This window comes from Salvelinus namaycush, chromosome 5 (assembly GCF_016432855.1).
Source record: "Salvelinus namaycush isolate Seneca chromosome 5, SaNama_1.0, whole genome shotgun sequence".
Classification (NCBI taxonomy): Eukaryota; Metazoa; Chordata; class Actinopteri; order Salmoniformes; family Salmonidae; genus Salvelinus; species Salvelinus namaycush.
In genome coordinates this window covers 30,128,221-30,140,721 of record NC_052311.1, presented here as the reverse complement: position 1 = coordinate 30,140,721, position 12,501 = coordinate 30,128,221, and the positions used below count along the sequence as shown (strand labels likewise).

The following is a 12,501-nucleotide window of genomic DNA, read 5'->3' as shown; positions in this document are numbered from 1 at the left end:
TCTCTCTCTCTCTCTGTCTCTCTCGCTCTGTCTCTCTCGCTCTGTCTGTCTCTTTTATATTTCTATATATATATTGCTTCTGAATGCGTACCCACACTCTGGCCTCCTTTAAGGTTGCTGTTATTATCGGTGGAAAGCAGCCCAACTCTGCCTTGCATGCATTATTTCGTGTTTTTCTTTGAACTTTGGAAATTGTGCACACAGTTGTTTTTTATTTTCTGTTCGAGGCTTGTTCCATTTAGTCCTGGTCTGATGACGGCGTGGACTCACTCTCCCTCACAGACAACGGAACTGCTCCCCCTCTTCTCTCCCATCGACTATGTTCTGTTCGTCATTCTTTCTCTTTCTCCTTGCTCTTCTTACTCTTTCTCTCCTTATCTTTTCTTATCCTGTTTGGATTTTTTCCGTAATTTCTCAATTTATTTTTCTTCTTTAATGCTGTTCCTGGATTATTCTCTCTCCGTCTTATTTCTCTGAGCGCTGTGCCTTGTTGGTCGCTCACTCTCTCTCTCGGCAAATCCCCCGGTAGCCTTCCCTTCCACGCCGAGCAGACGTTTCTGCACATGCTCAGCCTACCCCCGGGACCCCTTACCACCTGTGGACTCCAGTCCCACCAACAACCACCTCCTATTGGCCAAATAGACATTCCCTGACTCCACCCCCTGCTTATCGAGCCACCCTGATGGGTCAGTCAGAGGTTCCGTCTAGGGCAGTGACGGTCATCGAAATTTGAATGACTGTTATTGGTCCTTTAAACAAATAAATAATATTAATTTACGCACATGTATGTGCTGCTGCTGGAAGGGGGTTGTTGCCTAGGCAACCATAGACTCCTTTGCTAGAAATACTTGCTTGTTTCAGCAAGGAGAAACACCAATGTTTCATCACGTTGTAAGGAGTCCATGTAACCGCGGAAATGGACTCAACCGCGGAAATGCCCGGGCCTCCTGTCTTCGGTCAGCAGTTCGTTCCACACACACACACACAAAATGGTTCTTTTTCTTTTTGAAACGCGGTTATTTTATTTTCACGACGGTCTTCATCCATAATCGTCGGTTACAGAAGGATACGACAGTTGTGCCAGCCCTAGTTCCGTCTCCTGGGGCTGTTTCTCAGTTCAGTTTCTTTAGACGGGGTTAAAAATGGAAAACCGAAGGAAAAAAGGGAATGAAAATGTGGGAAAGATGAATAGAATAAAGTGTTGTGAGAGATGAGAAGATTAGTGTTTCCTGGCAGATGTGGGTGTCTCTGTGGGTGTCTCTGTGGGTGTCTCTGTGGGTGTCTGTCGGTGTGGGTGTGTAGATGGGTAGTGACAGCTCCCCACAGATAGGATCAGACTACATAATGAGATGCCTGGGCAATCGACTCACAGATCTAGACTTTGAGGAGTGTGATAAGAAAAGGCAGACTGATGGATACGCAGGCAGAGTGAAGGGCGCCGTGTGTGCGTGTGTGCGTGTGTGCGTGTGTGCGTGTGTGTGTGTGAACGAGTGCCAGACTGAAGGGCACAATGCCTCATCTCTGAGACGTGATCAGGTCTGCCTGGAACGCACTCTCACCCCTCCTCTCTTCTTTTCTTCTCATCCCTCGCTCTGTCTCCCCACAGACAACATGGTGGACAAGACCAAGGTGCAGAGCAGTGAGGCCAAGGCCATAGAGCTGGAGAAGAAGGTGAAATGCGCACACACACACACACACACACACACACACACACACAGGATTGTAATGAGATTCTCTCCGAACTCACCTCTCCCTGACACACAACTACCAGTCTAAATGAGAAAGAGGAGAATGAATACACACATGCCTGACCGCTTCCTGATGGAGAACACACACTAACACGCACACACACACACACACACACACAAAAAAGGTCTGACAGGATAATTGCAAAGAGTGAGCTGAAACTATCTCCATCACACGTACGTACACACACACACGCACATTCACACGCTAAAACCCACATAATCATACCTATTCCATGGAAATATGGACAACCACACTCGGTGTCTGCCACTGACCCCACACACACACACACACACACGTTGGTTGATAGGGTAGTTGCTGGCAGCCTCATACTGGCAGGATTAGGGATGAGACTGTCAGAAAGCTGTCCGTAAGAGGAGGAAAGCTAGTATCTGCAAATGAAACACCAAACCAGCTGTGTGTGTGTGAAAGTATATTTGAGAATGTGTGTTTGTGTTATTTTCATTGTACACTTAAGCTGTGTTTTTTAAAGTTTTTTTTTACCTTGTATAAACTCATGTTGCTCAATAACTTGACATTGAGCTCTGTGCCATTTTTAATAAGCCTCTGTACACATTTTGTGGCCTGACTCTGCTACTCTCTCTTCCCCGTAGCTGAATGCAGAGCTGACGGCGCGCCATGAGCTGCAGGTGGAGCTGAAGAAGATGGAGGGAGACTATGAACAGAGAGTCCAGGAGCTGGCCGCTGAGAAGGAGATTCTGGGCTCTGAGAAGCAGGCGAGAGAGGGCGAGAATCAGACCTTACTGGGACAGATCAACACGTTCAAAGAAAAGGTACGCGTGCGCTCACGCACGCACACACACACACACACACACACACACACACACACACACACACACACACACACACACACACACACACACACGAAACCAGAGCTCCAACTTCCGCTACTCTACCAATAAGAGTGGAATAGAGCACTCTAAACTCCCCTTCACCAATACCAACGGAGGAGAAAATACTGAGGGCTTCGGGGGCAAGTAGCTCCAAAAGTGTTAGACTCAACTGACACACAGAGAGGGAGGGAGGGAGAATGGAGGGAGAGGAGGATGGGAGGAAGGGAGAGAGGGAGGATGATGAGGGGGGGAGGAGAGGAGGATGAGGAAGGAGGGAGGGAGGGATGAGGAGGATGGAGGGAGGGAGGGAGGTAGGGAGGGAGGAAGAAAAGTGTCCGAGTCCCAGTGTTGCACCATGCCTCATAGTGACACACAGAGCATGTACTGAACAGCTCATCTACATTTTACATTTTACATTTTAGTCATTTATCAGACGCTCTTATCCAGAGCGACTTACAGTAGAGTGCATACATTTTATTACATTTTTTTACATTTCATTACATTTTACATACTGAGACAAGGATATCCCTACCGGCCAAACCCTCCCTAACCCGGACGATGCTATGCCAATTGTGCGTCGCCCCACAGATGGGGCGATGTCATCTGACACGTTCTACACACACACACCAGTCTGCACACATCACTGCATGCGTGTGTGTGTATGTGCATGTGTGTTTGTCCACGTAAGTGTGTGTCGTCTGGACGGACAGGTCCCTTCCCCAACAGGCTGAGGCCAGCAGAATCGTCTCATGGTCTCTCACGCACGTCCAACTGTCCGTCCCCACATCACCACACGTATCAAAGACCCTCTCGTCAACAGATCATTCACTCCCCCCTCCGTTTGAGACGCAGCCCCATCAGTGTGTTCACGTGTGTAGTGTTGCACGGTACACTGAAATTGAGAAGATCAAGTCCATCAGCTCAGCCCCTTTTTATAGCTCGAAGAGCAAAGTCTGGCCTGCGTTGTTATCTCCCCACTGATGCTGCACAGACGTTAACACACTGGAATAATGCAACAACGGTATGTAGAAATGTTGAAACTGTTCATTACTGTTGTCGCAAAACAATGTCCATACAGGCTAGAACACTTTTACAAAGCAAGACGACACCGGTAGCTTCCACCTTTTAATTGTAGGATAACTTTCCCTGCTGGCTTACAGCTGAAGCAACATCAGTTCACTACCCTAGTACTTAGTTTGGGATAATATGCAAACCGTAAAAGCAAAATATGCTGATTGTCACCAAAAACCTTATCCAGTAGATTCCACAGCCACAAAGTCAGATACCACAGCCGCATTCCCGCCTCGCGAATGACGCCGTTACTTTAGAGACGGCACACACTTTTCTAAAAGAAGCGATTGCTTCTTCTATGCCAATGTTGTTGATCAATAAAACATGTTCTCAGCAGTTGCCAATAAAATAAGTGGTAAACGGAAGGGATTGTTTGTCATCTGTAGCCCCATGAAATCAGCTAAAACAAGCTCGGCTCAATGCATGCAGCACTCACCTACTGAATAATACGCATTCACCTGTATGGTGACTAGGCCTGGGCTACATCTTGAATTACCCAGTTTATCAATAGACAAATAAAATTATGACTTGTTGTTTTCTAGTTAGATTGGTAGAAACAAAGTGAAATAAATTTTCGGATTTGTGTAGTCTTTTTGAAACAATTTTAAAATGTAATGATATTGAACTCAGAAGACGGCCCAGCCTTTGAACAGAGCAGTAGCTGAATTTATCTGTCTGGATCAAGTGCCATTCTCTGACTTCTGGTGTCGTGACGGTATGGAGTATATCGATACTAAACCTGGTATCGGAAGTAAATATTCTGGTATCGCGACAACACTAATCACATGTCTCTCACTCTTCCCCCATATGAGGCTGTGCCCTTCATCTGTCTGAATGCTCATAAGGACAGCCAGAGTTCAGTGAGGAGCAATTCTCTGTCCCTCTGTCACAAGAACATGTTGGCAGACACACTCAATCTCACACACACACACACACACACACACACACACACTAATTTAGAAAGACAAAATGTCTTCTCTCATGATTTAGTAGTATGGTGCTTTCATACAGTAAAGTAAAATCTCCTCTAACTAATATGTTTCTCTCTCTCTCTTCCTCTATCCGTCCCGCTCTCTCTCTCCAGATAGAGACGCTCAATAAGGATCTGGAGGAGGCCAAGACCAGAGTCGTCACGGTCCATGTCCCAGTTGGCCCTGCTCCTCCCACTGCCCCCCCTCTCCCAGGCACACCTCTCCTCCCAGGGCAAGCTAGGATGCCCGTGCCCCCTCCTCCACCCCTACCCGGCCAATCATTCCTCCCTCCCCCTCCTCCCCTACCAGGGATGCCCGGCCCCCCTCCGCCACCACCCCTACCAGGGATGCCCGGCCCCCCTCCGCCACCACCCCTACCAGGGATGCCCGGCCCCCCTCCGCCACCACCCCTACCAGGGATGCCCGGCCCCCCTCCGCCACCACCCCTACCAGGGATGCCCGGTCCCCCTCCTCCCCTCCCTGGTGGTCCTGGAATGCCCCCTCCACCCCCTCCTGCACCTGGCATGGGCATGCCCCCTCCTCCTCCTGGTATGGGGGGCTGGGGAGCCCCTGTGCCACCCCCTCTGCCCTTTGGCCTGTCGCCCAAGAAGGAGTATAAGCCTGAGGTGCAGCTGAAGCGGGCCAACTGGAGCAAGGTGAGGACGGGGGAGAGAGACAATGAGTGTGTGCATGTGTGTTAGATGGTGAATCAGCCTTCTTTTTCATTACAGCACGAGCCTTTGTTAGTGTGCGCGGGCATAGGAGTCAAGAGAACAGCAACATCTTTAGTTATTGTCAGCGTGTGTGTGTGTGTGTGTGTGTGAGTGCATCCTAAGACTGTGACCCTATGTGAGTGTGTCTCTGTTCCTGTATTCTCCTCCCTCTCATCTGCGCTGGTTAAAACATCAAAACGGCCCTCTGTCTCTCTTTAGCCTAAAGCTACTGTTTAATGGCTTCAGCTGAGTTCATCAGCGTTTAGTTTCTCTCTCCCTTCCTCCCTCTCTCCAACCACCCCCCCCCTCTCTCTGTTCGTTCGACGGGGTTGGTGAGAGCTCTTTGACGAGGATGTCACAGAAATTGCTTTTTAATAAGGCTGCTTCTTTTAACTCTGCTGGTGGAAGATAATTAAATTGCTGCTAGAGAGGACAGCATTCTTTTGTAATTTAAATGTAAAAATAAAAATGAAAAAGAATTATCCTCGGCCCTTCAGCCCCTGTATCACATTCTCTCCCCCCGCCTCCCTCACCCCCACAACCCCTCCCAGAGGCATCTTTCGTAATGAAAGGCTCATATCTCGTTGAAGTTACTACCTCTCCTCTGATCCTGCCTCTCTTTCCTCTCTCTATTTTGCTTCCCCGTTCTCTCTCTTCTTTGCTCTGCTCCTTGATGAGAGAACCAAAGGGGGGGAAGAGAAGAGGGAGAGAGAGTTGGAGGGGGAAAAAGGCACTTAATTGTGAGGAGGTGGTGTTGATGGTTGGAAGAGAGAAGAAAGTGAGCGCCGTGGCGATGGCGGAGGAAGGGAGAGGAGGATAAAGGGAATGGATTCCTTTCTCTCCCTCTCTGTTTCTCCCTCTCTCTCTCCCTCTCTCTCGCTGTGTGTGACAGGGCTAGTTGTGTGAAGCTCATGGCTTTTGTGTGGAGGAGAATAAGGATCAGGGAAAATTACTACTTTCCTCTTCTTTGTGTCTCTCTCTCCACTCCCTCACCTCCTTTAGCATCCTTGTTCTCTTTCTTTCTTCCTCTGTCCATCTCTCGCTTGATTGCTGTATAGATGGATGAATGATTTTTTGCAAAATTGGATGGAAGGATTCAAAAGGCATTTATCTTTCTCTCTACCACCCTCCCCCCCCCCCCCCCCCCCCCCCCCCCCCCGGTACAGATTGGATATGAGGATCTGTCTGAAAACAGTTTCTGGACTAAGACCAAAGAGGATCGCTATGAGAACAACGAGCTCTTCGCCAAACTCACCTTGGCCTTCTCCTCCCAGACCAAGAGTGAGTGTGTCGGCCTGTGTGTGTACCATGGCACCATGTGTCCGTGCCTGTCAGCATTGTACTTGTCTCTAAAGTTGGCTTACTGATGAGGATTGTCTTTTAATTCTCTCTCTCTCCCCCCCTCTTTCCATTCCATCCATCCAACAGCCTCCAAAGGTAAGAACACATACATTGTGTTGTGTGCCAGGACTGTTGTGTGTGTGTGTGCGTTCTAAAGAGCTCTGCTGCTGCTTGTCAGGGAGTGTATGAGGGACTGTGTGCGTTCTGGCTGTGAGTTGTCTCATTCTCCATGAGACGGTGTGCTCCCTAGGTGAGATGGGTTGGGTTTAGAGTTTGAGGGAGGGAGGAGAGGAGGGAAGGGGTGGACAGAGGGAGGAGAGGGAAGGAAGGGGTGGACAGAGGGAGGAGAGGGAAGGAAGGGGTGGACAGAGGGAGGAGAGGGAAGGAAGGGGTGGACAGAGGGAGGAGAGGGAAGGAAGGGGTGGACAGAGGGAGGAGAGGGAAGGAAGGGGTGGACAGAGGGAGGAGAGGGAAGGAAGGGGTGGACAGAGGGAGGAGAGGGAAGGAAGGGGTGGACAGAGGGAGGAGAGGGAAGGAAGGGGTGGACAGAGGGAGGAGAGGGAAGGAAGGGGTGGACAGAGGGAGGAGAGGGAAGGAAGGGGTGGACAGAGGGAGGAGAGGAGGGAAGGGGTGGACAGAGGGAAGAGGTCACTGATGCCCTGTGACTAGCCACCTGCTGTCCTGGCACAGAGTGCTGTCCTACTGTCAACCCACACACCCCTCACCTGTCCAGCTTCTCCTTTGTCACCTTGTTCCTGTGTCACTGAGCCTTCTGCTCCATATTCATCATTACAGCTAGGACGCTCTGCCCACCGTCCTCAGGGGACAAAACGTGTGTGTGTGTGTGCCCCCCGCTTGTTCAATCGACCTTCAGCTGCGGTGCAATCAGAACACACAGTCTGTCTCACTCTTACGCACGTGCATATAGTCACTCAAACGTGTGTGTGTGTGTACACACACACACACACACACACACACACACACACACACACACACACACACACACACCCTCTCTCTGGCTGTCCGAGTCGTTGAAATGTCAAGGTTGTCAGCTGTCCCATCAGCATTCACCTCTACGGAGTGGTTAAGGTCTGCTGTCAGTCTGTGATTCGTTACCGTGCCTCTGGTCCCTCTGTGTGATTGGCTGAGACACGGCTGTCCCATTTGATGTCTGATAACCTTTTCTGATATCTGACTGTAAACACACGCTGCCCTTTTCAATAGCTCCAACTCCCTCTGACTGCCTACTTGTGTGTGTGTCCAATGTGTGTGTGTGTCCAATGTGTTTGTTAGCGCGAGAGCCTGCATGTTGTGTACTGTGATAAGCAGCCAGTCCTCATTACATTGGTTGACCTCTCGCCTCTACCCATCACTCCACTCCAATACCGCCAATATAAACAAGCTAACAAAACAACCCTCGCTTCTGAGGCTCTACAGCGGCTCCATTTGCACTCCTCTTCCCATCCCTCGTTGCTCAGCCTAGTGAAACGACGCCTCCGTCAGCCCGCTGACCCCTGACCCCTCCCCTCTGCTGTCTGCAAACACACGCGCACACCGTTCAGTGCTGCGGGCTGGGTCGCGGGTCGATGACCTCATGGTTGCGGCGGCGGTGCCCCCCCCCCCCCCCCCCCCCCCGCCCTCATCTGTGTCTCACTCTATCTCTCTCTATAGCTGCTTGGTTCTCTTTTGAGAAAGCAACTTTTTTATTTTATTTTTTATTTTTTTTGACGTGAATTCCCAGTGCAGTTGCGCTCCTGCCGGCAACGGGTTGCGTCTCACAGCGTCTCTTTCAGATGGTTCAGCATTGTTACCGTTACTCCGCCTGTACTCCACCTCCCCGAAGTTTGCATTTCCTTCTCATTTAAAAGTGTTGTCAAAGTGTTGTCGTAGAGGACTTCTCTGCTGCCGCTTGCCCTTTCCCTGCCGTTTCCCCCCCCCCCAAAGGTAACGAAGATGACGTAGTGGTGGTGAGTCGACTCCAAAATAATTGATTCCTCAGCGCCTTGCACTTCAATTCCCGGTGTCGACACAAGATTCGATTCTGCCAGGAATCGGCTCCTAAGATACGGTATTTTTGGATAGGATAGGGTGGTATCCATATTTTCATGCCGTCTTACCGTTTTTGTACCATACCGGGGTATACGGTATTACAAGGGGCGCTATTTGATGCACAATACAATTTAGCTAACAGGGATCTTGATCCAGGAGGGTTTGAATGTCTCTGCTATAACCAAGAAGCTTGATCTTGCCATCTAGCCACTTAGCTAGCAAGTTAGAAAACCACATGCATAGCTGGAGCCCTGAGCTGGATAGAATTTCTTTGACACATCTTAGATTTCTTATAGTTACGCTTAACTTATAAGCAGTTGCCACAAGGCGGGGAAGGCAAGCGTGTCACCTGCGTTCCCACCTTTTGGGGACAACGACTCCCATTGTTAGGGCGGGGACATGAGCATCTTGTTGTTACATACAGATCTCTGGCGAAGTGCAAGAGGAGGCGGAGCCAGCATGAGAGAGAGGAGAGGGCAGGGCGAAAGAATGTCTTGGTAATCTGTATCTCGCGATGTATTGTCTTGCGTTTTTCAACGCTTCACCAAAGTATCCTACGGTTCACTTTATTTAATTTACACAACTTTCCCCAGGCCTTTATAGCCTAAAAAAAAAAAGTTTTGTGGTAACTGCACTGTGATTTTAAAACGTTGTTTTTCACCTAGGGATTTTTATTTTAGAGTTAAGGATCCCAACTTTGTTTAAACCTTCACAGCCCTTCTCTCCTGTCATTCTTTCTCGATAGCTGTTTGGAATATTTGTCTTTTACCGTCAGTTGTTTGCAGCTGAGTTGCTAGTTTGTTTGTTGAAATAAGCCGTGTAAAACTGCTTTTATGTGTATAGTTAAGGAAGTGGACGTGTGGTGCTTCTATAAACCCATAGCTCACTGTTCTCCCTGAAGTGTGTGTGTGTGTGTGTGTGTGAGAGATTCTGGCTCTAATTTCTGCCCTTTTGAAGTGCTCGTGTCCGGTCGTTTTCTTGAATATTCTTCTCCTCTCTCTTCTCTTGCCTCTCGATCTCTTCAGTGTCTCTCCCCCCCCCCCCTTTTTATTTACTTTTTTTCTGTTCTTCCTTTTCTGGCACAAGCTAGCACAGTGTTTGATAGCAGGGGCCTTTTGATGTCTGCTCCTCAGATAGGCCAATTAGTAGGAAAGAGAGATGGAGGGAGGGGGAGGACAGGGGGAAGGAGGGAGGGAGGACAGAGGGAGGACAGGGAAAAAGCAAGAGAACGGGGAATATTGGAGAGGGGGAGGACAGGGAATATTGGAGAGGGGGAGGACAGGGAATATTGGAGAGGGGGAGGACAGGGAATATTGGAGAGGGGGAGGACAGGGAATATTGGAGAGGGGGAGGACAGGGAATATTGGAGAGGGGGAGGACAGGGAATATTGGAGAGGGGGAGGACAGGGAATATTGGAGAGGGGGAGGACAGGGGATGGGAAAGGAGGGAGGACATGGAATAGTGAAGGGGAGTTGGAGTACGGGATAGATAGTGAGGGAGGACAGGAGACGGTGAAGGAGGGTGGACAGGAAAGGAGGGAGAGCAGAGGACAGGGAAGGAGTGCAGGGGACAGGACAGCAGGGAGGGCAGGGGACAGGAAAGGAGGGATGCCGTGAGAGGACAGGGGAGTGGAAAGGAGGAGAGGACAGGGGAGTGGAAAGGAGGACAGGAGGAGAGGACAGGATAGTGGAAAGGAGGTAGGAACAGGGGACAGGAAAGGAGGTAGGGACAGGAAAGGAGAGGGGACAGTGAGGGAGAGAGTTGAGGACAGGAGGAGAGAAAATACATATCGGGATGAGTAGAGGGGATGTTACTGTATTGATTAATATGGAAGTGAGAAAGGGCCAGAAGCATATTAATCCTCTTAATATGGTGATGATTTTAATAACCCTTTGTTTCCCAAACCAGCCCTCTCCTCCCTCCCTCCCTCCTCGTTCCTTCACCTCCCTCGTCTCTCCCCATCTCCTCTCTCGATTTTACTCAATTTCCTTCATCTCCATTTCCAATAAAAGTTTCAAGATGTCTCAAGGCATGGTGATGCCTGCATATGTTTTTCTCTCCTTTCATCCTCCTCTCTTCCTCCCCCTCCCTCCTTCCCTCGTTCATTTGTTTGTGGCACACCTGAGCAGCACAGCGGCCTGGTTTCTGTCTCCGTGGAGATTATCCTCCCCCCTACGGAGCACGCTCAGTGACACCCCACCAGCCGGCGCTGGCTACGCCCCCTCGCCGCGCCACGATGAATACAGCGACCTACTTCATTACCACGGTTACCGGATGGCAAGTCGTGGCGTGCTGAGGCTCACACTCCCCGCTCTGATCCCTGCTAGTCTCACACACACACACACACACACACACACACACACACACACACACACACACACACACACACAGCCGACGTTGATAGGGGTGGCAATAAGGTTCTCACGTCTTTGTCACAATTCTTTCCATATGGCCTTTGGACAGCTGCACTATAAGTATATTTTGAACATTTACCTACGTGTTTTTATTTAAAAGTGCGTGTGTGTCTCTGTCTGTCGGTGTTCCACAGCACTTACACACCAATTATAATGAGTCCTTTGATCTCCCTGTGTTCAACGGAAATCAATTTCCTACACTGTGTGAGGGTGTTATACGTGTGTGTGTGTGCACGCAGGTCCACATCTCTGTGTGTGTGTGTGTCCATGTGTTCCTCTCACTAAGACTATTCTGTGCTCTCTGCCTGGCCTCTCTCCGTCCTAATGATGTATCCTCTGCAGTACAGGTCACACCGGCCCGGTAATCACACACCAGTGTGTGATGAGGTGGGTCGACAGGACTTCCTCATCGCAGCCTCTCACACCAGCGGTAAAAATGGATACTGATGAACTGAAGTTAAACCTTCCGTTTAAAAAGAGGAAGTATTTTAGCAGGCTAGTGTTCTTTTTTTCTTCTTCATGAATCTTGTTCCGGGGGGCAGCTCTGCTCACTTAGCTGGCACAGCCACAAAGTCCTGAAATCTGATTTTTAAATCAATATAGCCAGTTTTGACTTTGCAGCTGGCCTATCTAAGGGGAAATCGCTCAGTTCCTGCCTCCAGGACAAGACTCATGCCAATATAGGTCAACCTGCAATATTTTAAGGGCAGTCGGTGCTGTGTGTTCTAGCCAGGCTGTAGAGTCAGTAGGGAGGAGTTGGAGTGTTTTTATAAGGGCCCTATAAAATCCGCAACGCGGAGCTCGCGTACAGAATCGAGGCATCTAGACATTAAACAGAATTCAAAGAAACCTAGTTGGGGAATTAGCAACGTTTATTAAATTAATTAATTTACCCAAGTTCGTCATAAGACATGAACGGATCGCGTCAGTGATTTGTGTTTCCTGCGGCTTTTTGTTGAGGGAAAGGGAATTGCCCTCTGTCTGTGTATATGGTATTTCTGCCACTTGGTGTGGTCGTTAGCGATGATGCTAATGAAAACAGTCTTCTGGTAGATGGGAAAGGCTTTCCCCAAAAACCTTCTCAATTAAACGTTAAACTACAAAGTAGCCCGTGCCTATCTGGCAGAATGATATCACGATCATTATTTGAGTTTTGGGACGAGGTTTACAGATGCCGTGAGGGAGGGAACCCGTCTGTCAAAATAGGTAGATGGACCCCCCCCCTCATCGGTCTGTCTTCCTTTTTCCTCGCTCTCTCCTCCACCTTCCTTCCCTCCTTTCTATCTGTCCCGCCAGCTGTTGGTTTGTTTTCACTTATTCCTATCGGAGAAGTCACAGGGT

General features: G+C 49.4%; 1 protein-coding gene across 2 annotated transcripts in view; it reads left to right on the top strand.

Moving 5' to 3' along the window:
- Window positions 1-12,501, top strand: part of LOC120048178 (protein diaphanous homolog 1) — a 120,384-nt gene that overhangs the window by 54,986 nt on the left and 52,897 nt on the right. For both annotated transcript variants that reach the window (XM_038993938.1, XM_038993937.1), the window contains 5 exons: window positions 1,607-1,671; window positions 2,361-2,540; window positions 4,756-5,298; window positions 6,522-6,636; window positions 6,784-6,792. In XM_038993938.1, coding sequence (XP_038849866.1) covers window positions 1,607-1,671; window positions 2,361-2,540; window positions 4,756-5,298; window positions 6,522-6,636; window positions 6,784-6,792 — 912 coding nt within the window. The remainder of the gene's footprint in view (window positions 1-1,606; window positions 1,672-2,360; window positions 2,541-4,755; window positions 5,299-6,521; window positions 6,637-6,783; window positions 6,793-12,501) is intronic.